This window comes from Euwallacea fornicatus, chromosome 22 (genome assembly GCF_040115645.1).
Source record: "Euwallacea fornicatus isolate EFF26 chromosome 22, ASM4011564v1, whole genome shotgun sequence".
NCBI lineage: Eukaryota > Metazoa > Arthropoda > Insecta > Coleoptera > Curculionidae > Euwallacea > Euwallacea fornicatus.
Genome location: NC_089562.1, coordinates 2,039,310 through 2,066,342, shown reverse-complemented (window position 1 = coordinate 2,066,342; position 27,033 = coordinate 2,039,310). Strand labels below are relative to the sequence as shown.

The following is a 27,033-nucleotide window of genomic DNA, read 5'->3' as shown; positions in this document are numbered from 1 at the left end:
AGCAAGAGGCTCAGTACTTTTCAGGTCTTCGGTTAGCCGAATAAGGTGGCGTGAAATCAGGTCATTTTTAGAAATAATTATACAATTTTGATTTTATTAAAATTATCAGTAGTTTTTCCTGCTACTGACACAAAAGAAATTAACAAGCGCAACAATTTAGTCGTGAAATTCTACAACGAAACATCAAATATTCACAAATTTACTGCCAATTCTTAACATCGTTATCCATCCATCACATTGATTACCTCAATGATGTAGCTTGAATCATTAATTTTATCATCATTTTCACGATCATCTGCGGATTTCTCTTCACTTTTAACACGAATCTCTGCAGCTCCATCTCCCTCAAAAAGAGACTCTACTTTGCTGATAACCGGCATTGTAGGCTTCGCCTCTATCTTAGTTTTAAAGTTAATTTGAGGAGTCATCTTTCGGATATTGCTCGTTGAGGGCTGCTGTAAAATCACTAAATTCTGCCTTTGCTGATTGTTGGGTAAAAAAACCATTTGAGATTGCGTGATATTGGGCATGAAGACTTGCTTGGACTGAGCAAATATTAGGTTGGACTGAAAAGGCATCGCTGTAGGAGGTTTCGAAATTGAATAGCTTTGGCTGTCAGGTCTCTTATGCTGAGCTATGAAGTTGGACACTTGCTCAACTAGATAGTTGGGTATGAGACGTTTATTGACCACCATCATCGAAAAGCTCAGGACGGAGTTTACTGAGTATTCGAATATTTTGAGACGTATCATCTCTTCGAGTAATGTGAGGGCTAAGCTAGTGTTGCAAGCTTTTAAGGGAGTAGATGGGCGTTTCTTTACGGTTTTGAGGGTAGTGGAAAGTTTGCAGCGAAGGCAGCTTTTCAGGTGAGTCATTACGGATGAGTCGCAGATGAATTGGCGTATTTGTCTTTTAGGTTTGGAAGGGTGTAGTTTCCTCCTGGAAATAAGGCGAATATTAATTAAAGGCAAACGACGCACTTCTTTAATCTAGCTTTAAAATTTTCCATTTAATTACCCGTAAGCTCGATAGCCCACTCGATTTTCAAAATTTGTGTGACTTTTCCCATGTTACGTACATTAGTGCCTTTAATTCGTCAAACTCAGAGATCCTGCTAAAGAAACTGACAATTTCTTCGTCATTATTCAAAAAATCGGTAGCAGGTTCAAGTTAATTTTGAACTTGACGAAATGGCGAACGCTTGCGCGAGCGAAAAGTTTTTCTATTAATTTTGGATTCGATTGTGTAGTCGTAAAATGTTAATTTGTAAATCGAAAAAATTATTGTTAGTTCTTGTTGAAAGAGAGGGAAATGGTCTGCAATTGAAAAATATTACAGACATCGATGGAGAAGTTTCTGCGAAAGAACATGGAGTAGGAAAAGTTAGTGACAAGCTTTCACTGCAGCAATCACAAATGTAACTATGTTGAGAGTCTTTTCTCGGCTCGTTTTTCCCCCTTTAGGCGCATTTAAGATATATCAAAAGTTATATATCACAAATTTCAGCTAGCGGGCGGAGGTGGTCGTTTGGTTTATACTTGTAGATCTAGAATTAACATTTATTACTTAAGATACAAGCAGTGTTCAAGTAAATTGATATTTGAAGACATAATCTGCAGGTTTAAGTACTTACGAAGTATATTAGGAACTAATTTTAATGATCTAGTTTCTGAGGAGTATGATAGTGAAGAGTTTCAGGATTGGCTGAACGAAAGCTTCACTTTCGTGATACATTTATCAGAATGTACACAATTTTTCTCTCCAATGAGGAGATCTGCGAGTTTCATTAAACTGAGTTAAACATTTTGGGCCCATATTCGGATAATGCGAGTCTGCAATCTACAAACTCTGCGCATGCTCAGTTTGAATTGTTATTAATCAAAAATCATCTAGTACGAATTACTTAAAGGGTCAAAAAATGCACAAATATAAGTTTGCATGTAACTTCTTCTCTATTATGCATTTCACAGTCCTGTGAAAGGATCTTCTCGTGAAGATACTTCGAATTGACTTAAGAGACACTTTAAGAATTCACTACTGCTATTTTACATCAAAGTCTGAATTATTCGATTTAGTACTTTTTTTAATTATAAAATTCTTGCGGGTGCGCTAGTTTGAACGATTTTGCTGATGGGCGTTGACTTCTTCTCATTCCTTTTATTCCTCTTTTTAGACGAAACTTTACCGCGATTCCTCTGCGAGCGAATGGTCTTTGGACTAGAATTAAAATAGACAGGATTGGACTCAGGTAGAAGTTTGGATAGTGATGGATGCAGAGGTGAAGTCCTGCCCTTTTTTTTCTTTTTTTGGGGCCCACTTCGCTCGCAGAAAGGATCCGAGTTTTTGTCAACTTGTGGTTGTAAATCTGCAGTGTTTACTGGTGCCTCTAATGCTGGGGGTGTGGCCACCTTGGTGAACTCTACGCGCAAATAGAGCTGATCCCTATACACAAGGAATGGAGGATATTGAATACAGCGTTCGGGGTTACTGCTGAAATTTCCTGCCGCGGGAGTAAAATTTTCTTGCTTGATCGCGTTTGGAGCGCCGTAAGGATTGAACGCCTGGAAATCTTGTTCCAGGGGCTCTTCTTTGATACTAATTTCGTCAGTCTCAATTTTAATCTCTCTGGACGAAGTTGTGTCGCATGTAGAGTTTATTGTAGGGCTTAAGGAGGCGTGAAGAGCACATTGAGGGTACAGCAGGACGTCGTAAAGGGCAACTTCCAATCCTTCAAAGAGCAGATGCTGTGTATTTGAGCGTGCAGACCTGTAATTGATGATTAGTTAGTACAAATAATTTTCAAGCAATGTAAGGAAATGAAGAACACGTCAAAGATAGAAGCACATTTATTCGACAAAACACAGTTTCAGGGTTTTGCAAGTTATACTTAAGTCCTTGAATGCGACTTTAAAAGATGCTCCTGGACCTCCTTAAAGCTAACATATGTAACATTACAAATACGACATTTAAACTGCTTTTTCTTGGTTATTTTCTCTTTCTCGGTAGTGTCTGAATTAACAAACGTTGAAAAAGTTTCTTTTCCTGGGTCCGATTCACCTTTACTTTTACGTAATATTTTAGAAGCACTGTTTGATTTTGGAGACTCTGCTGAGTGACTATTCGACGGCAATATAGACCTAGAAGCAACGCTCTTATTTGCTCGAGGGTGGCTCATAAGCACAAAAGTCCCGGAAATTAAGTTCCTTTTGACGATGATGCGTTCGGGCTCTCGTTTTTGTACAACAACGCAAGATTTATTCGTTTCCTGCTGGTTGTTGTTGAGTTTTCTAATTTTGCTCGGTGACTCCAATTGAACTCGCTTTTCCCCCTCACACAAGCTCAAAAGCTTTCCGCGAGAACTTTTCTGCCTTTCCTGTGATTTTGGCTTTTGAGTTGATCTCAAAGTCCTAAATGAACTTCCATCCTCAAATTTTAGTTGCTCCGAGGTACCAAAATACAACGATTCCATACTTACAACTTTAACGTTTTCTCCTTTTTTTGGCTGAGAAGTTCGAAGTGGTGTGGTTGAAGGCTGGGAAGAATTTCTTTGATTTTCGCTGTTGTCCAAAGCCTTCTCAACTGATTTGGAAGTTTCAATCAATCCACATAATGGTTTTGGTAATATAAACCGGGCTCTCGTCGATACAGATACAACAGGGGTTGGTGTTTCCACCTCCCTTATTTCCTTCAGTTTTTTCGCTGATTTTTTAACGTGATCAGTTGGAAGACACAAATTACTTCTTTTCTTTGATTCTATACCTTGGTTGAGAGATCTGAATGTTGGATTCATTGTTTGAGATGAATTTTTTAGCAAACTGGCAGGAAGTCGAGTTTTTAGACGATGAGGATGGTTTTTGAAGTGGTCGAGCGGAGTGGGAGACCAACTTGTCCTAACTGCCCTGGAAGCTATAACCGGTTGAAGGACAGTTTTAACACCCACATCAGTTGATGTCTGGAAAAACTGTGTTGCAAGTTGACCTTTAATGTTTGCTTCAACATGAACTATTTCAGGGTCAGTTTGATGCAGCATTATAGGGAGGATACTGTCCTCAGGTGGCTGTGAGGTGCGATTTTTCTTAATTGGTTCATCAGAATATGTTTCAGCATAGGCAGAGACCTTTCTAAATGGAGTGTATGAGGGCTGTGATAGGAAATTTTCTGCTGCCGAAAGATTATCTTTCGATGATTTTTCTGCAGTGTCCGAAAGATTACTATGCCGTTCGAGCGGTTCTTCCTTGATATTGATAGAGTTCAAGTCAATTTTCTCTTCAATGGAGGCAGGGTATGTTGATTCAGCATTCTTGGAGATGATTTTATAGTCGTTGAGCGGATTTTTCAGCTGCTGGGGGATGTAGTTCCACTCGGTACACCTACAAATACATTAATTACAACATAAACTAAGCAAAAACTCAAAAGACAATAGAAGTATTAAATAAAATTATATAAACAAAAATAAAATAATATACAGGGTGTTTATTAGGCAGGTGGTGTAATTCTACGAAACCATTATTCAAGGCATCCTAAAACCAAAAGTTCCAAGGACGGCTACAATTTTTTTTTACAGACAAAGTTTACCGCCCCCTAAGCGGTGCGACCCTGATTTTAAAGGTTTACTGCACCAAATTACATAACTGATAAAGGAAGCTGATAACGTGACAAATGCAGTTAAAGAAGTGATATATTCAGTTTCCAGGGACGATGACAACTATATATTTTTGCATTTAGCACCTACTTAAGAGGCGAACTTTCGGATATTTAAGTAGATGCTCATCCTACAAAGTTTAGTAACAGAACAGCCGAAACGTGGGGGCTGCGAGGAAAAACTCCTTCCATTATAGATATAGATTTGGATTCCTCACGGTGAGTAGTCCTAAATTTTCTCGAAGCTCTGGCAGCACCAAGCTCTACTTGATACGGTGAAATTTGAGTCATTAGAGTTATGATTTTCGTTAAACGAGCGATGAAGAGCTTTCTGGTTTTCTCACGTGAGCTCGTTGCCGTCGTCATTTTCCTTCTCGCCTGGGTCGGAAACTTCCTTCTCACATTTCGTGGTAGGAAATGGGTAGTTGGGAACGTCAAAGTAATTGGTCTGCCCACTTTACGATGGCCCACAATCTTTCAATTTGCTGATGATGGATCATTCACGGTCAGCAATGCTTGCCTGACGTACCCGAATATAGGATCTTGCTTAAACAGTTTAGCGTACATGAGGTTAGCATATCTTACCCGAATCCTACTTACCTCTTACGTTGTTCAGTAGAGCATGAGGAGCTCTACGGAGGAGCAGAAAAGGTATTTTTACAAGAGTGTCAACGTTTAAGATTTTTGGGTAAATGCGGGTAAGTGTAATGGAAAATAAAAGAAATTCTGTAGGAACATAATATATTATGCTGAGTTTATACAGGGGATTATGTGTAATGTAATGCGCAAATGTTGCATCGAAAGTTGAAAGCATATAAATAACATTTATTTGTTATGTAGAGAGTGTCCGTTGAATTGGAGCGAAATTGCGCTATATGGAGTTTATCATCGCATTAAGAGAAACTACTGCATTAAAACATGTTAAAATTTACGGTTCGCCCATAGGAAAAAAGAAAGTTGATGATGGTTGCCGAAAATCGTAACGTCGGATTTGAAATTTCACTTTGTCATATTTTAGAAGAAAAATTGAATCGATGAACCGACAATAGTTTTCCTTATGTCGTCAAATACACCAAGGAAAAATGAAAACACATTTCCAAAATTTCAGATTTATCGAATAACTGCCAGCTATCGGATTTTTTCAAATTTTGAAGCGGCATATTCCTGAACTCGAAACCGCACAGATTTATCTCAATTTAAGCGATTTCATTTTTTTTATGGTGATCGAGGTTTCCGTGGTTGAGCTACAGAAACGGACACCCTGTATATGCTACGTGATGTACCAACAGGTCAAGGTCCCACGGTAAACCCAACTTTCGGTGCTCTGCATTACTTGATGCGTTGTGCACTGTATAAGCCCAGCATTAAATAATTAAAATACAAACACATGCTTTCGCATTAAATCACATACAGCTTTATCCTCTTTCAAAGTACATCCTAGTCCGTCCTATGAGTGCCCTTCATGTGCGACCTTAAAATACTAGAACTAACAAAACCTCGATCACAAATGTTGCAGCTATAGGGCTTTTCGCCAGTATGCTTTCGCACATGAACCTTAAGGGTGTGACTTTGCGTGAAAGCCTTATCGCACATAGTACACTTATAAGGCCTCTCTCCAGTGTGCCTTCTGCAATGCAGCCTTAAGGTGGTGGAATTTGCAAATCCCTCCCCGCACAATTCACATTTGTGCGGCTTCAGCCCTTGATGAATGTTCATGTGGTCCTTGAGGCCGTTTTTCGAATAGAGCTCTTTGCCGCATAAATCGCAGATAAACTTGCTGTCGGTGCCGTGTTTCTTGCTCAAATGTATTTTCAGGTATTTTTTATCCAGAAATTCTTGCTCGCATTGAGGGCATTTGACTTTGCTGCGCAGCTTATAACCGGGCTCATGCTTCTCCATGTGGTTCTTCAATGCCGTTTTGTCATAGCAGGACCTACTGCAAATGTCGCAGACAAATCTTGATTTTCCCGTATGTCTTGAGTTTACGTGCAGCCTTAAGCTGCTGTTGCTGAAGAATCCTTTGCCGCAGAACTCGCATTTGATGTCGTAGACTCGGGAATGTCTTTTGGTGTGAGTGACCAAAGCTTGTTTTGAGCAAAGGACTTTATCGCACGTGTGGCACTGGAAAGTGCCCTTAGAGGATGGTCCAAGACATTGGTCACAATGCCTCGACAAGCGACTGCGGGTTTTGAAGGTTTTTGCACAGGTTGGACAAGCAAAATCGTCTTGTGATTTGTGTTTGGTACGCAGATGATAAGCCAGCTGACGGTATTTTTCGAAATATTGGCTGCAGTAGTCGCAGATATATTCGCGGGTTTCAAATTTTAGAGTCAGCATGTCATAAACGTACCTGGAAAATTAGAGAAGAATTAGGTTTGATTAACACACAGACTACGGCTGCTGCAGACACGACTCAAGAGCCCAAAAAGTTATTTACCTAACAAGTGCGGAAAGTGGTACTTTTCCCCAGAAGGCTGGCAAGCAATTGGGGACGGAAAAGATGCTTTCCGTATCATTTAAGAACTTTTCTTTCGGACGTCTGTGTACATTTAACTCGAGGAAAATTTATGTAAAAAATGAACTTTGATTTTAGTGAATTCACGAGAATATAATTTTTGATCGAAAAATTACGTTTGACATGAATGTTTGCTCAATTATACTTCACACCTAAACAAGTGCGGTAAAGAAAATTTATAGTCCTCAGTGCGGGTGAGAAACTCCTTCCCACGCGCATATGAGGACCGTAGAGTGCGCGTTTCTATGAGTCCGATTTATGTGTTGACTAACGAAATAACACGAAAGTCTCAGACATAGTGCATGTCGTAGATACAGGATGTTGTGAGACACCCCCGTTTTTCTTAACTACCAAAAAACCAGCAACGTAGTTAACTTATTCCGCAAATTACTCACTTATATAGGGAAAATCAGTATGTTATTAGTGATTTTTCAATTGTGTTGCTAAAAGCTCAAAAATCCAAAGATCAATAAAATAAATCATCAATGAATTTATTGTGCTTAAACTGATTTACGTCGAAAAAAAAATAATGACGCCACTGAGTTTTACATCGCATAATATTCCTAAGGCGATTTTGGAAAATGTGAAGAGAACGAAATTAAAAAAAAAAACAAAAATAAAATTGGCCCTGTATCTATGCAACCAACATGGCTGTTCTTTCCCTGTCCAAATTCATAAAAATCGAGCACAATATTGAGAATACTTACTTGATGAATCATTTGGTCCGACAATTGCCAAATTATTGACTGTAAGTCTCTGATTTTAACATAACATTAATTTGTTATTTTCTTTACGATTATAGAAAATAATAATTAAACGTTATTGCAATTATGTAAGAATTTTTCATCGAATTCGAACGTTGCAAAACAAAATCTTGAAACTAAAAGAAAAAATGGAGCACCAGCAAAAAGTTTAGCAACGTGGCGTTGCTATTTTGTTTCTAATTCGACAAGGCAAACGTGGCCCCATCGGGGGTAGTTATGTCGCAGGCGGTGTTGCCACTTTTTGCAGAAATTCCTATAGATTGTCTCTGAAAAATGTAAAAGAATAGTTTATATCACAGGGGAGTGTCAGGGTTTATACGTACCGTTTCAACCATTTTTTTTTTAAACAAAATTAGTTCACAAATTACGAAAGCTTAGTTTAAACAGCTTAATATATTTTCTCAAAAATACGATCCTAAGGCCTTAACCCTGGAATTTTAAAAATAACAATGTAACAACTTAGAACTAATTAACAACAATTAAATTATTGACGGCGTAAACCCAATTACACCAGACGTTGACGGCTCAATTCTCAAGGTAATTTCAACAATTCGCAGCAGATTAAAAATACTTCATACTTTTGGTAACCATCGTATAAATCTGGAACATTGCAAGGTTTAAACCGAGCTTAAAATAAGTGCAATCGACCTTTATTTTTATACTGTATAAAATAACAAATAATTATAACGATACCTTTAAAATGTGTTGGAAAAACTTATACATGTAAATTTGTTAAAGCAAAACCAAATAACAGCCCATGTAATAATAATACGATAAACATGTAATAATGACCATAATAGAGTGTTTTACGTCTTAAAGTGGTGTTCAATAGCTCTTGCGCTGAGGCATCTGAGCAACAACAAAAAATTTATTTGACAATAATAAGTTAAAAAATGAACTGAGAGGAATTCTCCTTGAAAATCACGAAATTATGAAAAATATAATTTCAAAGTTTTAGGAGTATTTTTCTCAACTTCGTAGTGCCGAAGAATACTATATCTCTAGGGTAACTATAAATGCTATGCAAATGGCACAAAAAATACTTTTTTTTTTAATAGACTTCTACGCTGATGTTCACCCAACAAACTGAATCTTCCAAAACTCTTCACACACATGAAACATTCAAAAATGTTCTTTTCAGCTTGACTATCCATCCAATCAACATTCAGAAGCACCATTTTTCGTGTTACTATACTGAAAGTACCTTTTAAATGGTTCTTCACCATTCTCCTGCTTCACGCAGACTTCAACGCTCTCAGATGGCACTGTATAAGACACTCGATACTGCGGAGTTAAAGTTACTTTTATCGGTAACACATCTGAGTCATTTGATGCAGATGGCATCTTATCTGAAGATTGTCCGTTCATGGGAGATGGTTTAGGCTCAGGTGTTATTGGCGTTGGTTGCGAGGTTACTCTGTGCGGATATTGAGGTTGTTCAAGGTGCCCGACACTTGCGACTTGTTGCTTTGAACACTGATCCTTCCAGTAGTTAGTGGTTTTGGAGCCTTTCTCCGCTGATTTAGATTCGTTCGAGAAATGATCACAACTCTCCAGCATGTGTATTTGCAAATCTCTGAAAGTCACGAATCCTAATAGGCAGCTGTAACAGACATACTCAAATTTCTGAAGCACTACTGGAGCGTAGTCGCTGGACATGTGAGCAAAATTCTGTAGTTGCCTCTTATGGTTGTCGCTACACCTCTCGTGTTTGAGTAGCAGCTCTAGATTGCTAAACAGCTTTTTGTTGCAGACTCTGCAGACGTAGCCTGTGATGAAAGGATTAGCTGATCGAATCACAGGTGTGCTGCTGCTATTGACATGGAAAAATTTGTGATAGAGCGTTTTGTGTGAAATTAGGTTCTTGATGTAGTTGAACTCCTTGCCGCAGACGTAGCAGTAGTACCGTACCTTATTCGTAGAGTTCTTCAGCTCCTTCAAAGTAACGTCGTCGGACTCATGCGCGTCTTCTAGGTGGAGAATCAGAGTGTTCAAATCTCGAAATTTCAAACTGCAAACAGGGCAAGGAAATACGTTCTCGTAGTGCTTGCAACGAGGCTTCAGCAGTTCTTGATAGCTACGAATGCTCTCACCACACTTTTCGCAGTAGATCGTTTTTGCATTGGGAACAATTTTACCATACCTTTTCACATTGTAGGACTGAACTATTTCATTTTCATTAGAGGTAGATGAGTAATGTCTACTAAAAGACTTAATTCTCCGTTGGGGAGAAATGGAGGTCGATGTGGTCGGGATTGGAATGTCTGGGGAGTAGCGTCTCTTTTGTGATCTCCTCCGTGGAGAATTGGACTTTCTGGCGCGACTTGTTCTTGGAGAGGAGGAACTCCTTTTAGAAATATGGTCAGTGAAGTAGTGTCTTGGCCTTGATCTCCAGGAGGGAGACGCGGAATGGTGTCTTGAAAAAATAGAGCGCTCACGTCTTCTTCTATATAATTCTTGATGATCTCTGGCAGAAGTAGAATCATGTCTGCTGTTTGAATGGGGTTTGTCTTTTGAATAACCAAATTTTTTTCTTAGAGGGGATCTAGACCGATCATTTTGAAACAAAAAAACTTCAGGAGAAGACTTGTTTCTAGAATAATGTTTTTTATTGTTTCTAGGTTTAGGTTGAATTAATTCACCGAAAGAATATTTTTCGAATTCGTCTGAAGTTGTTACAGAAGTCACCTTTAACCCCGGAGCCCTAGATTCATGCCGGGCCCAATTTTTCCGGTTTTGATTATCCTTAATTGCACTTGTGGGAAAAGAGCTTTTCCCGCTTTTCAGCTTTTCTTCATCTTCTTTCTCGCTTCCCACTTGGCGATAAGGCGCATTTTTTTTTAACTCTTCTTTCCTCTTTAAAGTATCTCTCAAATCAAACATTCCATATTGCTCATCTTCTTGGTCCTCTAGTTGATAATCTATTTCTTCGTCAAATTTATTAAATTCGTTGATATTTGTTTTAGTTGTCTTTTGGGGTTTTGAAATATTGAAGGCTTTGCAATAGAGCGCTTTATGTTTCCGGAGAGCGAAAGAATGTTCAAAGCGATAGCCGCAGATGCTGCAAATATTCTCACTTTCATGGAGATCTACTTCGGGGGCTGTTATGAGAGATTTTTGTTTTTTAGGTGATTTTTCTGCAGAGCGAGGCTTAACAGATGCTTCAATAGTTTGGGAAGTTTCAATTACCGCTTCAACTTCAGCTTTTTTGCTAATTTCTTTTTCAGTACCTGCAATAGTAAGTTTGGTTTTTGCAACTTCATTAGTTCTATTAGCTTCAAGAGCTTTCTCATCACGTTCTTTAGTTTTAGCTTCTTCAGCAGCTTTTTTACCGTTTTTATTCATTTCGGTTGCACTGCGTGGGTTCTCTCCGTTAGTATCAAATGTACTAACTCTTCTTCCTTTGACACTGTTAGCACTTTTACTGTCTTTACGAGGCTTATAAAAAATTTTACAATACTTGGATTGATGTTTCTGTAACGCAAAATCGAAATGAAATCTGCTGCCGCATATGTAACAAATATGGTTCGTGGTACTCTTCGCGGATGACGTTTCCTCGATTTCGCCTTGATGATTATCATTACAAACGCTACTTTTGGAGTTTTTGGCAATATCAATTGCTTCGTCATTATTTTTAACTTCATCTACGTTGCTCTCTTGACGATCTTTGATCACCCAATCCGATTTAACGCTGCTGGTGCAATAGAGCATCTTATGAGTAGATACATCAGGCTGAGTCTTAAAACTTAAATTGCAATGAAGACAACGAAATTTTGAAGGTTTTGAGGAAGTTTGCTGATCCTTTTCATCTACTTTAACTCCCGCACTAGCTGCTCTGAGAGTTACTTTGTCATTTACAGACACAGTTTTATCCGAGTTGTGATGTTCGGAAGTAATCGAACCACTGTGTGCTTTTTTAACGTGAATGGTCAAATCAGACTCGTAGAGACACCTCAGCCCACAAACCTGGCAAGTTTTGCTATCGGGAGCTTTCAATTTAGCACAACCCTTGAACTTATGAGCCACCAAATCGGTTTCATATTTAAACGCACAGCCGCAAATTTCGCAGCTCCTTTTAATAGAGCCTCTATTAACACACTCAATGCTACTCTCAAAATCGGTTGTAGGTACCTTAGAACGGACATTTTTGGTGTCATGTCCACTCTCCAAAAACACATTTTCTGTTTCGAATTTATCGCCGCTTTGTACTGACTTACGTTTCTTACCCAACGTGCTACTCGTACACCTTACTCTTTTACCTTTAAGCTTACCCTTCTTGATGGAGTTGTTCCACTTCTTAAAAAACTTACAATAAATTATCACGTGAGTCTTCAAAGCAGCCGCACTCTTGAATTTGAGGCTGCAATACTTGCAAATATTTTTTTGAGTCAAAGAAAGCCCTCTATGGGCTTTCCTAAACTCTTTATATGGTTGGCAGTATTGAGACTTGTGTTTTTTTAAGTCGGAGTAATAGAAAAAGGATTTATCGCAATAAGAACACACAAGGGTGGGGGTTTGATTTGAATAAATGTAGTTGTTGTTTTCGACGATGAGACCGTCTAAGCCTGAAGAAAGTTGAGTCTCTATTCGCTCTAATCGCTGTTCAGTCTCCTTGGTTGTTGTGGAATGTTCAGAGGTTGGAGTGATTCCAGTAAAGGGTTCTCTGATTATGTGCAATGTTAAATTTTGCAGACTGTCCAATTTGGGTTTGGACTTGCAACGGCTATACGGCACGCTGAGTTGTGATTCACATGCCGAAACTTCCCTAAAATAGAGAGAGTTTTAGTATGCGGAAATTGGAGAGTTTTCGGGAAAATTAACGGTGGATTTGTCGAAAAATTTTAATATTTCAAAAAAACTTTAACATTACTAATTATATAAACTTTAACTTTTACTAATAGTAAATGCTAGAAACTAAAAATATATATTTAAATACCCAGCATATATACCACTAGACAAGTAATGACTTACTAAAATTAATATTGCTTGTTACACAGGACGGCAAGGCATCTGATAAATATAACATTCGTTATGGCACAAGTTAAGTAAGTACTAAAATATGCAACGATGTTGGCTGCTGATCTCTTAGATTTTTTTTAAATTCTAAGAGACCAGCTTCTAAGAGATCATAAATTACAAAGTCTACAGTATCCTAAGAAACACAATAAGCAAACCCAAACAAAAAAAATCCAAATGGAAGTTTAATTAACAAAACTATCGACAACATTGTTGGCATATGTGAGGAACAAAAATAAATAATTTTGATACAAATCGTTATATCAGTTGATGGAATAAATCACAAAAAGGATCGCTAAAATCAAGAGCTTTTCAATAGATTTTTCATGGTCAATATCAGTTAAAAAAATCTATATTGTAAAGTTCAAAGTAGAGGTTTACTCTAAAGAGTATTGTAAACCTAACTAAAGCAACTAACTAAATAAGCTGATAAAGCACAAAAAAATCTTCAAGTTTATCAGTCTTCTGCGCTGGTAGTGCTTCGAAATCAAAGTTATGTGCGATGGTTGCGGTGGTTACTGCTGCAAAAAAATTAAGGGTGAATGTTAAAGCTTTCAAAACCAAAGCAAGATTAAAAAAAAATTATCAAGGGTTAATTGCCGTTGTTCTCTTTCTGTAAATTTAGGTAAAAATCAGACTTTAAATGATGTATACATGAAAGTTAAATAACAGAACTCCCCGGCTGCACTTCGGCGACTGGCGTATTTGTAATGCCCTCCTGGAGGCGACTCTTTGGGCGAACCATTAAGATCCATATCAATCGTATCGATCTATCAATTGTTTCCGCTGATTTCTGGAGTCTTAGATTCAACATTCTCCTGATTATTATCTCTGGTATCAATATCATCAGTGACAACATTAACACCATCAACGGTTATGGCAACTTCTAAACCAAGACCCAACAGAGCCATCTGAACAATTATGGTCAAGCTCGAAACATCGTCGGCATGTTCTGTTGGAGTATTTGAGGTCGCTACTAAAGGTGGAGTGATTTTTTCCGAGCTCAACAATCTCATGTTTAACTTGGTTGAATATGCATTGAATTGAGAGCTTAGCGAGGTCTTCTAAAGTTTTATGCCGTGGTAGTACTGCAACGCTCTTCATCTGGCACTACTTTCGATTATGTAGAGTTTTGAGAATTTGCGTCTGCACATTTTGCTAAACAACCAAAAGATCACATGACATGTTTATGTTGCTTTGGAAAATTCATTCATGGCGTGTTTGAAGATCGAGAAATGCATTATTGATAATTCATATTTTGGGATCCTGCACATTATAAGTATTTTTGAAAATGGTGTTTATAAGCTTTTGAAAATGTTTTCCCGGCAGGTAGGCAGAAGTTTTTGGAAAACCGTTGAGACACTTGTTGAGAAATTTTGGTCATGAACTCAAAAATCAGAGAGGAAAAATCTAATGGCAATGGCTTGCAATGGCGATTGTCTAAAACTTTGTCTATTTAAAAATGTTTTAACCCTTCCGAATCAAAAGTTCTTACTCACCTCGCACCGGCCTTAACTGCATCATTTACAGTCGTCTGTTCACAATCTGAATCTTTCTCACCAACCGCCTCATCAATTTTTAAACGAGAATCATCAGCAAGATCACCCTCCTCAACCTGATTGAGGTCACCAGGAATATTCTCTTTCTCAACTTCATTAAGAGTATCGGGAACGTTACTCTTCACAACCTCATCAGCAACGCCAGCAACATCATTCGTCTCATATTCATCAAGGTCATCAACAACATCATTGCATGCAACTTCACCTGTCTTCGTTGCCCTGCATTGCAGACTAAGTTTATGCGTCAAAAGCATCTTGACAAGCGTAAAACCTGCTCCACAGAAAGTGCAGTAATAAGGGTAGGGTTGGTTGGGACCACTTTTCCTCGTCCTCAAGAATTGCTTTTCTCCTATTAATATCTGAAACTCCGAGTGTTTTCTTTGATGCTTGATGAGGGAGTCAAAGTTGCCACATGAAGTACCACATACGAAGCATTTGAGAGAGAACCCTGGATGGACGAAGTTCATGTGGTGAGCATGACACTCGGAGTCATTAAATTGAAAACCACAGATTTCGCAATATGAGGGACAATCTCTCTCAACACAATTCCTGCAAAAACGAATATGATTGAAACGTTTTTAAGTTAAATTTACTTACTTCTCAGAACCAGATTCGTGGAAAAATGAGGCGACCCTCGTCTCCTGCAAAGCAGATTGATTTAAATTCTCTTCCAGTCCAACAGTCTTGCCTGTAGAAGAGCTACAATAATCACTATTACAAGAAAAGTTGAATTTAGACAATTTCATTGCTTTGTACTGCTGGAGGGTTAGAACTTTCTTCGCGTTTCTTTGTGTTGTTCCATCTTTAAAGTTTTCTAGACTTGTGCTGGAGCCAGAAGAGTCGCTGTCATATTTCGTATTAAAAAATGTCCTGTTCTCCTTGTACTGTTGAAGAGTAACAATTTTCTTTTGCTTCAACTTCTTCATTGGGACGTCAGCCATCTTCGCATCTCCACTTTCACATTCAATATAACTCTCGGTGGTCTTCGACGCAACGTCTAGCAAGTTCTTTCCAGGCCCAATGGTCGATTTTCTTGCTTTTACAGGCAAAAGACTCGATTCGGGCGCTTCACAGTGGTGCCTCATAATATAGTGAATCATCACATCTCCTTTGAGCTTGAAATTGCAGTCGCAGAGTGTGCAAATGAAGATTGCGTTCGATTTTTCCAATTTCTTTTGCGATGAGAAGTTTGATTTCCGGACCGCAGTGCTTTTACCCTTTACCAGAGATAACGAGGCGCCCTGCAAGGCTTCGGATGATGATTTAATCTCTTTCGATGAAGAAGTCTCTGCTCCCTCTAAACGTGTGGTAGTTTTGATGAAGTTCTTCCGCTTTTGAATTGTTTGTCGAGAATCCGTTGGTAGTTCGCTGCAAATTTGGGAATATTAATTATCACATGTTTTTCCAATACACAGTATGATATGCCAACCTCTCTTGGTTTTCTTTGACCGAGGCCATTGTCTGAAGGTTTGATGAGTGTTTGGTTCCTCCTATCGATTCGAGCTGTGTAGTTTTAGTAACTTCAGAAGATCTATTGAAAAAGCACCAATAACACCAATCAAACGAAATCTTAAGGTAAACCATACCCGGGAGGTGTTACTTCTTTGGCTGTGTCAGTAGTTTTGGACGAGCTTTCGTGGGGGTCTATAGAATTTCGCGATGGCGATTCACGTTTATCATTTTTTGCAAATGATCCTTCTAGACTGTAAATTACAAGTTATTTGTGTTTGAGATGCGAAGAAATGTCAGCGCTAAAGTGGCCTAAAGCTTTGTTTGTAAGGGCAAATATAATCTCTTTATATCCAGTGTCGACCACTGTGTTTGGAGCCTAAAAGCAAAAGTGTTTTTCTCCAATTTAAGAAAAGTTTCCGGTGCAGTTATATGGGGCCTTCATTTGACTTCAAATTTATAGGAAATAACTCTATTTTCTCAAACCGAAAAGGTTTTGGAGAAAAGGTTGATTTGTGAATTGACAACTGTAACTTAAAGTTTGCGGAAATTTGTAAAAATCAAATTTATTGAAATTGGAGAGGAACCCGCGCTCTGTCTGATAAAATAGAAACATAAACATAATCTGAAGTCGCAGAGCTCAGAAAGTTCTATCGAGCCTGCGTATCGTCGCGAAGCGGAAAGACCAACGTGGTGAACCTTCCCATCACCATCAAGAGAGATTTCGTATAAAGAGCAAAAGGGCTTTCTTCGTGTGAAAATGGATCTAGATGTCGAACGTAAGAATTTTAAAGTTATTAAGAAATTTCTTGAAAACGAAAAGTACTATAATGATAATCTTTCTGTCATTAAGCATAGTATTAAATTTTGCAAGAAATGAGTGAAGGTTGTTCAAAACCGGTCTGAAGGACGGCCTTTTCAAAACCTGAACTAAGCTAAATGACTACACGAAATATCACATTTTTATAACTTTTTCATATACCTATGAAGTTTTGCTTTGGGTTTCTTCAACTTAGTATCAGCTTCGTCTATCTTCATATCACTCCCGTCTCCAGTTGGCAATTCATCAAAAATCTCGGAGCTGCAAATTTTCACTGTTGATCTAAATGGACCAATGACTAAATTTTCTTTACCTTTCATTCTTTGAAAGATATTGTTTCTGCGTAGTGGCCGAGTCATCAATTGCACGTAAATAATTTTTTTCGTTTCTTTCACCTGACATTTTCCCAATCTCAATTAAAGATTCTTTAATGCATGAGGTAATCTCATCGTTTTTAGGTCCCGCAACAGCCTTGTTTTGTGGAATCCTTTTGGGAAGGATGACATCGATCATTACCGCACGTGAATAAACATTTCCAGGACATTTTTCACTTTGAGCCTCTTCCGAATCTTCCTTAATGGGAGGTGCTTTTTCATCCGAAGATCCCAAAGGATTTTTATCTGTAAATATCTTTGCGGCCGATAAAGCGTTAGCTGTTCTAAATCTAGAATTTCAGGCACATATCATTTGCAGAATTCTGGAATAATCTGCCTCGTACCTTTTTTCACTCAGACGATGCGTTTTGGAATTATTTAGCTCTTCTAGCGCCTTTTCGTCCACTGGTTTCGAGTTAGATTTAATGTTTATCGCAATATCATTTTTAGATACGTAGCTATATTGTGGTTTTACCAAAGTTTCTTGGACAATTGGAGCAGAGCTAAAAGATTAATTGTAATGTGGAAATAGATCCAAAATAATAAAAAATAGCATACATTTCTGTAAACGTAGTTTTTCCACTCTCACAAGGTAGCCTTTTCTCAATTTTTGCTTCTTTAGTTTTTGAGTTCGATTCCAGGGATACAATGTTGCTATTATGGCTGAAATTTCAAGCTTACCTTTAATCGTCAACATCTAAATAATATACTTAAACTTACCTTTCTGAGGGAGCAACAAGTTCTCCCCACATCAAATTATGATCAGCATCTTCAGTTACATGTAAATCTTTCTCTGTATCAGCATTACAGTCGTCAGACTCGCTTTCGAGGGTCATGTCAATAACTAACATTTGATCGTCCTTTTCAGCCTGCTTTACATTATAAGGTCTCATCATAAGGTTATTATTTTGTCTAGTTACCACATCACCACAAGTATGATAGCTAAAGGCGTCAAATTCCTTGTAGCACAAATCACAAAAAGAGGAAAGTTCTACTATACTCCTACAAAACAAGCACAAAGTCAGCAAAGCAACTCCAAACCAACCAGCAATTAGATAACAGAACAACAATAAAACTCCTTTCTCAGTCATATCAAATGGTATATTAGAATTTATTATCCCGTGAAGACTCCACAGGTCTTATTGCAACTGTTCATGTGAAGCCTTCGATGCTCCCTCCTTCGAAATCGCTTCCCACAATTGCTGCACCCAAAGGGCTTTACATCGGTGTGGGTTTGTAAATGTCTTCTCAATCCCTCCTTCCTTTTGAAGCAGTTTCCGCACATCTCACAGTTAAAGGGCCTCTCATCGGAGTGCGTTTTCTCGTGCTGCGTCAAAAAGGCTTTCACTCTAAAACTTTTTGGACACGATTTGCACTGATACGGCAGCTGTCCGCTGTGTCCTTTGGTGTGCAATAGCCACGATTGCCTATAGGAGTAGTCCTTGCCGCAAATATCACAAATGTATTTTTCCTGGGGTTTCGAGGGTTTCTCCTCGCTGTGGATGAGGACCAAGTGTTTCTGGAAGCTCTCAACTGTGATGAAAGTCCTTTTACACTTGATGCAGAAATTTGAAGGAACGTCTCCATCGATGAAAGGCCTGTGGGAGTTGACTTGGTGCTTGTACAAGCTGGATTGGAATATGAAGGTGCGCTGGCACACGATGCACTCATGGGGGTCCATTTTCTTGTGAACGAACCTCACGTGCTCTTCTAAATGGGCTTTGGAGCTGTAACTCGCTCCACATGAATCGCATCTCAGGATTTTCAGTTTAAAGTGTTTGGTGAATAGGTGGTTTTTGTAACTGTAGGGATGGGCGCCCTTAAACTCGCAAAACGGACAGCAAACTTGCTCCCCTGCATCATGTTCCGCTAAATGGATCCCCAATACAAAAGCGTTGGGATAGATCTCTCCGCATTGCTTGCAAGTTTCCTCGTGGGTACTCAAGTGACTTCCTAATTTATCCATGGTGGTAAAACTCACTTCACAAAAGGTACAGATAAAATCCTCCTTTTCAAAATCCAGTTTTGAGAGATTGTCCGAGGATTCGATTCTGTGGTAGTAGCGATGGGTGGCAAAGAGCTTCTTTGAGACAAACTGCTTGGTGCATATGCTACATTGCAGAGATTGGGAATCCAGGACCGCCTGTTTTGACTTCCTTTTAGTACGTCTGGAACCCATTTTAATGTGTGGTTTTCGTTCGGGAACAATGTGAATGTTTACTGGCTCAAATTCAAATTCTGATTTCAGTGAAAAGGTATGAACCCTAAAAAAAAATGAGTGTGTAAGACAGAGCCAGAAGGGAATTCATCGAGTACTGTACATTAGTGATTCTATGTTCACCTGAGACCCACTTACCCCTAGATCTGTCAGTGATTATAAAAATTCTAGGTCGTTTGAAAAATATACGTTTTAATTCAGTGTAAGAAGGATAATCTGTTTACAAGTAAGCAATAAAGTAAATGGAAGAAATTGAGTTACGAAATATTAAAACAGTGTTAAAACGATGATTTTTTGAGTGCGAGTGCTGCTGTTCATTGGCGGCCGAAGGTGGACATTGTCTTGCGAGGATAGTCCCAGAAGTACTCGATCTAACACTTATAGAAAAAACATAGAAAATATTACGTAATTTCTCAACACAACCTTCTTTGAGCTTGAAACATTTTTCCTATTTTCCCCAGCAATGTTCCATACCCTATTTATAGTAAGACGCTTTGAATATCTCAAAATAGGCACCAGTTGGCAAATACGTTTCCACCGAGTCTTGAAAAAAATGGAAATAAAAATTATTTGATGAGGTTAAATCTGGAGAATAATGTGGACAAGAAAAAAATTCGGACTCAAATTGATAATTTTGACCATCGCGATGGCGAAAGTGTGGCCTGGGGTGTTGTCTGGATCAAACAAGACTTTATTTTTTGCCGAACGCGGTCGCTTTTTCCTAATTTCTTCGCTCAAACGCTGTAATATGCTTGTATAATATTCTTCATTTATTGTTTTTCCTTTAGGAAGATTGTCAATAAACATGATCCCACGTCCATCCCAACAGCTGACGCCATCATCTTTCCTGCAGATGGAACGGTCTTCTCCTTCTTTGGTGTCGATTCTCTTCTTTGAGTCCATTGTCTCGTCTGCTCTTTCGTCTCAGGTGTGAAATCGTGGATTCATGTTTCGTCCATGCTTATGAACAGATGCGAAAACTCAGCTTTACTGCTGCGATATTTTACCAAATCCTCCCTTAAAACATCCTAACAGCCCTGTTTTTGTTTAATTGTGAGTAATCGCGGCACATATCTTGCGCGCAGCTTTCTCATGTCTAATTGTTTGGTCAAAATGCGATGTCCAGTACTTTTGGGAATGCCTATCGGGTCTGCGCAATTTTAGCAAACGGTCTTCCATTACGGTTTTGTCATTTTTTCTCACGATTTCTAGAGTGGTTAGATCTGGAGCGTCATCGGGTCAACTACCGTGGAGTGCGTCTTGGCAGCTGGTACCACCGTGTTTAAATTCACCCATTCAATATTTTACTATAGTAAATGAACGACCTGATTCGCCTAGAGTAGAAGCTAACTCAGCGTTGATGTTGGACGGACTAAGACCATTCAAATGAAAGGATTGAATGACATATCGATGATCAATTCTTTCCACGTTCACGAAATCTCTAAAACCGTTCGCTAAAAACGGCTACAAAACAGACATAAAATCAACGAAGCATTCCAGTTAAAAAACTCTTAAAGGTTAGGTCTTTGAAATATACCCAAATTTTTAATTAAAAAATCGCCATCTACATGTCAGGTCGAGCACTTCTGATGCTATCCTCGTTCCTCCAGACGCACCGTTAGGATTTACTGCTCACTATAGCTGCAGGCTATTTCCTATAGAAACGTTAAATTGAGCCTGGACAGTCATTGGTCAGATTCCTGGGTTTAAAGGAAGCTAGTTTCATGTTAAAATTAACGGTACATTTATACTTTGGGCCTTAAGAAAACTAGAAAATTCAGCAGCCTTCAAAAATGTCGACTTTTGCTTTAGCTCTAAAACAAACACAATGATCTATAAAATTAGGTTTATATTACATGGTTTAAATTCTAAACTATCCACACTTAGGGCTAAATTACTGAAGAACACAATTCCTATGAAAACGCAGAAACGAAGCAATTGTAATACAGTATTTCCAAGTTAACAAGAATTTGAGTAGTTTGGCCCTTAGCAGCTATAAAAAAAAGATGGGAATTTGTCCCCTTAAAGAGCAGCTTCTAGATGAAGTTGTCAGTTTATCGTTCTATCGGCAGAATTAAGTCACACCAGCAGCGTTTTGCGGCTTATCGCAGCCTTTCATATGAGTCCTCTGTGCCTCCTTGGTACCGAAATCCTTCCCACAGAACGAGCAATTAAAAGTGGCTTTGGGGTTAGTACCATGCACCACCAGGTGCCTTCGCAGATGCTTCCAAGTCTTGTAACTCTGTCCGCACGTTTCGCAAGAAAATGGCCTGGCGTCCGTATGCGAAACCTCATGCGCCAATCTTTTGGAGTTGATCACAAAGGCCTTAGGGCAGTAGGAGCATTTGTAAGGCTTATCACCTGCATGCTCCCTTAAATGGAGATTGAATGTCTTGTAAAATCGAAACTCTTTGCCGCACAAGTCGCAGACGAAGTGTCCTTGCCGCTCAACTCGGGGGGTGGGGATACAACGTTTCATCTCCAAGTGTCTCATCAAGGATGAGGGTTTCTTGAAGGACATTTTGCATAAGGTACAGTAGTTTGAAGACAGCTCACTTTCATCTACTACACGATGTTTGTTAATCTGGTGAATGCGCATGCTTGATTGTAGGGTGAAAGTGTTACCGCACACTATGCACTTATAGGGCTCTTTTTGTAGATGCACCACTCTTATGTGGTCCTCAAGCATTGTTTTGGATAAATAAGAGTTGCCGCAATATTCGCATTGACTGGTCTTTGGTCTTTCCTTCTGATGAGTTTGTCTAATGTGCCTTATTAGCCTACTTTTGCAGTGAGCCTTAAATTCGTTATTGCATATGGGGCAACTCACGCTCCCCCCATCGTTATGCTCGGACATATGCAACCCTAACAAAAGGGCCTTTTTGAATTTAGCATTGCAAACTGAGCAGATGTAAGAGTGAACATCTACATGTATTTTGGCCTCATCTTCAAGAGAAAACTCTTGCAGACAAGTATCGCAGGAATAACTTTTTCTGAGGCAATTGTACGTGTATAAAGTCTCGAGACGTTCTGCTTTGTGCACCTTCCTATGGTTCCTCAATTGCTTTAAAGTCACAAATTCCTTGCTACAAATCTTGCAGTATAGCTGCGATTTGACTCTTACTAAACGTCTCCTCAAAGGCCTTTCTTCGACATCGTCTTCGTCCTCATCTTCAAGTTTGCACCCAAAGTGAGTCCCACAAATGTGCTTTTTTAAAGCCAAAGCTAATTTGCAAGTAAACTCACATAGAGGGCACGCAACATTCAACTCCAAATCATGCTCAGCCATGTGCAGCCCTAGAAAAAAGGGGTTGAGAAAGTGTTCGTGGCACTCTTTGCAACTCATTGAGTGGCACTTCATGTGGGTTTTCATGTCCTCTTTGAGGACGAACTTTGAGGAACAGAAAATGCATGTGAAGCCCTCCTCATCGGGTTTGAAGGAAGATTCGTCGATGTGGGTGTGTTTGTGCAAGTTTGCGAATCTTTGGTTGGAGAACACTTTAGGGCAGTTTAGGCAGGGGTAGTCGGGGGCTGCGGATTTACGGGGTCTGCCCCTGCGACGCCTTTTCCTAAAATATAGTAAAAGTTAATTTTAAAAAACTAAAGAATGTTAAGTACGTGTTTATTAGGACTATTTTTCTTGCTCAAACACAACCCCTTGAAGTATCTCGCCGGAGAATCCGGATTTACTGTACGACATAGGCTAAAGTGTAAAAATACTCTCTAATTAGGTCTAAATCGTCGCCGTCATCTTCAGAATTTGAAAATCAAATGATTTTCAAATTAAATGGTTTCGATGAATTTCGGGATCAAAAACCAGACTAAAACAATTTTCAAAATTTTGTGAATCAATTCGCTAATATGTGACTAACCAGTGTTAGAAAGGGAATTAAAACAACTTCACTGTTGGAAACTTTTTAATTGAAATCTCAGCATGCCCTATCTACTCTCAACCCTGTACACTTCCTGTGCATATTCAACGCCCCCCTCGAATTGAACTTCATCGAGCAAAACTGGCACTCATAGGGCTTTTCCCCAGTGTGAGTCCTCACGTGAATCCTCAGAGGAGCTCCCTGACTAAAACGCTTCCCGCAGTACTCACAAGAGTAAGGCTTTTCTCCACTATGCACCCTCTCATGCATAACCAAATAATCCTTCTTCGTAAAGCACTTTTCGCAGTATTTGCAGGCATATGGTTTATATCCCGTGTGCACCCTTTCATGGATCACCAGCTTGCTCCTTTGTGCAAAGCCCTTACCACAGGTATCGCATAAATGTTTCTTTTCATGTGGACCTACCTTTAAATGGGAATCTTCGATGTGCTTTTCCAAAGTTTCAGGTTTGCTATATTTACGATTGCAGTAAGAACATTGATTGGGCAGTAACTGCCCATCGATAATTACCCGGTGAGCCCTCACTTGATGGGTGTACAAGTACCTCGTATAGGTAAAGGTTTTCTCACAAACTACACAGCTAAAAGGCCTAATGCCCAAATGTTCATTGGCGTGCTCTTTGAAAAGGAGATGGTCGTTGAAGCCTTTGCCGCAAGTCTCACAAAAATAAGCGAATTTTTTTAAATGAACGTAGTTGATGTGAATCAAAAGGGCGCCTTTCTTAGGGCTTTTGTAGGCACATAAAGGGCACTTGACGTGCCCCTCTGGGTGATGCTCTCCAGAGTGCACCCCCATTTCATATAATGTTTTGAAGTTCTTCTCGCACTGCGAGCAAGAAAATTCCTTTTCGTGCATATCTTTCATGTGATGCTGGACTTCACTTTCCTCCTGAAACTCTGCAGAGCACGTATTGCAGATATAAAGGTCTTGGAGAACATCGAATTTATAAGTATGATCATCCGCAGAATCCTTCTTAATGTGTATGGCCCTATGTGATTTCAATAAGCTGCAAGTGGGGAAAGTTTCCAGACACTTCTTGCATTGCCAGACTTTGACCTTTTTAGCCCGTGGCCTCTTTCTGAGTTTTTGCGTCGTTAGAGGCTCATCTTCATCTGACCCAGACTCAACTGCGTAGTTTATGATTAGCATTTCTTCTTTTATTTGGGGAGTGTGAGAGCCCAGAGGGTCTTTCAGGCGGCTGGAGCTGCGAGTCTCTCGCTTGGAAAGTTTTAGAGTGATTTTGCTTTGGTAGAACCTAAAATGGAAGAGGTTTAGATTAGGTGAGGGTAAAGGCTGGCGGGGGCAAGGGAGGGACTTACCTCTTAGGGAGTTCTATATGGATTATACGGGGTGTCCAGGAAAGGAAGGCGCAGATTCCTTGAGCAAAAAGACTGCAGTCGGTTCGTAAAAATCTTGCATAAATTCCATGGAAAGTTAGAGTATTTTAAAAATTCTCTTGTATTTCGAGTTTTTCGGTTCACGCAGGGCGGCCCAAAACACAACAAAAGAGCAAATGAAAAACATAGATGTATTTGGAAAATTTCTGGATTTTAAAAGAGTGTGTGCACCAAGAATTTAGGGCATTCTGAGCGCTGTGAGGGTCCTCAATAATTTAAAAAATCTCCTATAAATGTGGTAAAAGCAACGACGTACTGAAAGCAAAAATGTTTAATTCGGAAAAGGACGAAAAAAGTAGAAATGAACGATGTAAGTTCCGAAATCATGATTAAGTGACTAAGAGCTGTTTCTCCAAAAATAAAAACGGATAAAAATCTGGATATCTCAAAATTGTTCATGGATGTATAAATACTCCTAGGGCTCAATGGACCCCAATTTTCTATCGAACTTATGCGGGACCTATTGTACGTTACTCCTCATTTAAACCTATTATTTCTGTTCAAGGAATCTATGGCTAACTGCTAATTTTCTTTGACCACAAACAAATAACAAAAATAATACTCAACAATGTTAAAAAACATATAATACACCTACAAACAAATAATTAAGCAAATATACATAAATTTAGTCGATACTAGTACATCTTTTCCTATGCAGCTTCAGCCCCTGATTTGTGGTAAAACCCTTTCTGCATAGATCGCACACATACGGCCTCTCGCCAGTGTGCGTTCTTATGTGCACCTTAAAGGGTGCAGATTGCCTAAAAGCCTTGCCACAATATTTGCAGCTATAGGGCCTCTCCCCAGTGTGTATCCTCTCGTGGCAATTTCTCTCCCCCGACTTGGAAAAACATTTATCACAGTACCGGCAAGGATAAGGCTTGACCCCAGTGTGCACCCTTTGGTGCACCACCATTTTATTCTTTTTGGCGAAGCCCATGCCGCAGTAATCGCACAGATGGATTTTCCCCTTAGGGGCTTTAGGGGTTGCGTGGACTTGCTGCACGTGACGTTCTAAGGAAGCTATGGAAACGAATCTATTGCGACAGAAGGAACATTCTGTCCTGTGAGATTCCCCTAGGATTTCGACCCTATGGGCTTTTAGCTGGTGGGTGACCACTGATTTTGAGTAAGTAAAAAGGGCTCCGCAAACAATACAGTTAAAAGGTTTCACCCCCAAATGAATGTTCATGTGTTCCCTGCATAGGCTTTTGCTGTGGAAGCCTTTGCCGCACTCTTTGCATGTGTAAGTATACCTCTTTTGGTGAATGGTATCTATATGCTTCATGAATAGAGAAGGCTTTGAGAATTTTAGTTCTGGGCATTGAGGACATCTATAATTGTCGTCCTCATTATGCGAGGCCTGCAAAGAACGTTCTTTTGTAGAATTGATTATTAGATGCTCAATTTCATATGAAATGCATCACACAGTAACAATAATACTTGCATGGGTCTCGTAATTTTGGCAAAATAATGCTTTATAATGGAGTAGCAAATGATAATAATGCTTTTATAAGAATGTTTTTTTCGTCATCGACCTTCTACCTTAACAATTTCCTGAGGCCAGTGTTAGTATCCTGCATGCAGACTTTACCCAATGGGATTTTCCAACAGGGTAATGCCAGTCCGCATACTGCGAACATTACTCGAAGATACTTGGAAGAGGCAGAATTGGACATGCGGTTTGGCCTGCACGGTTACCGGATCTATTACCTATTGAACATTTTTGAAACGTGATGAGTCGCCGTCTTCGAGATTTACCCAAACAAGTCGAGTGCCTTACGATACCACCTTAAGACAGCATGGAATGAAATACGCTAGGAAGATATTGATTGATGAAAGCATGCAGCAAAGGGTACACCGCTTGCATTGCTGTAGGCGATGTCACTCATTGTTACCTTTTCATTTAATAAATGGGTTTTTTTGCTGAAACTCTGATCATTTGATACGATGATGCGAAGCATTATTTTACCAAAATTATAAGACTTGATTGTTAATATTATTACTAGGCAGAGTATTTCATATGAAAGTGAGTGTACTTTGAAAAACTTACCTTCAAATGGCTCCCCAACTGAAACAAACTCTGAAACCTATCAGAGCATAATGAGCACTCAAAAAACTCCTCGTGGCCCTTAGTGTGTCTACCAGCTTCAACTTCATCTTTAAACTCAGCTGAACAAGTATTACAAATATAAATCTCCTGAGTTGCATCAAAGTAATATGTATGACTTTCAACAAATTCCTTCTTGATGTGCTCTTTTTTATGAGTCCTCAGTTCCTGGATTGTCGGGAACACTTCAGTGCAATTTCTGCACTCATATAACCGTTTCACATCCCCCATGATTTCATCTTTCGATTGTACGTCTAAACTTCGGTTATTTCGGTGG

At 39.2% G+C, this 27,033-nt stretch overlaps 2 protein-coding genes across 4 annotated transcripts in view; both read right to left on the bottom strand.

The window, feature by feature from the left end:
- Positions 1-6,078: 6,078 nt before the first annotated feature.
- LOC136346335 (zinc finger protein OZF-like) lies at positions 6,079-8,255 on the bottom strand. The gene is made up of 3 exons (XM_066295406.1): positions 8,244-8,255; positions 8,116-8,186; positions 6,079-6,991 (listed from the first exon to the last, which is right to left on the bottom strand). The coding sequence occupies exons 1-3, from the start codon at positions 8,253-8,255 to the stop codon at positions 6,079-6,081; spliced, it is 996 nt and encodes a 331-aa protein (XP_066151503.1).
- A 39-nt stretch (positions 8,256-8,294) lies between these two features.
- LOC136346213 (zinc finger protein 93-like) overlaps positions 8,295-27,033 on the bottom strand; it is a 169,969-nt gene continuing 151,230 nt past the window's right edge. Inside the window, exons 4-13 of one of the 3 annotated variants that reach the window (XM_066295190.1) lie at positions 17,859-18,140; positions 17,697-17,801; positions 17,483-17,641; positions 17,078-17,428; positions 16,927-17,025; positions 16,082-16,198; positions 15,925-16,026; positions 15,093-15,863; positions 14,436-15,044; positions 13,065-13,457 (exon numbers count right to left, since the gene is read on the bottom strand). In XM_066295190.1, the coding sequence (XP_066151287.1) occupies positions 13,430-13,457; positions 14,436-15,044; positions 15,093-15,863; positions 15,925-16,026; positions 16,082-16,198; positions 16,927-17,025; positions 17,078-17,428; positions 17,483-17,641; positions 17,697-17,801; positions 17,859-18,140 (2,623 nt within the window). In that variant the 3' untranslated portion in view covers positions 13,065-13,429. Of the gene's footprint in view, positions 12,686-13,064; positions 13,458-14,435; positions 15,045-15,092; positions 15,864-15,924; positions 16,027-16,081; positions 16,199-16,926; positions 17,026-17,077; positions 17,429-17,482; positions 17,642-17,696; positions 17,802-17,858; positions 18,141-27,033 lie in introns of those variants that run through there. The other 2 variants (XM_066295191.1, XM_066295189.1) reach the window with 2 other exon arrangements.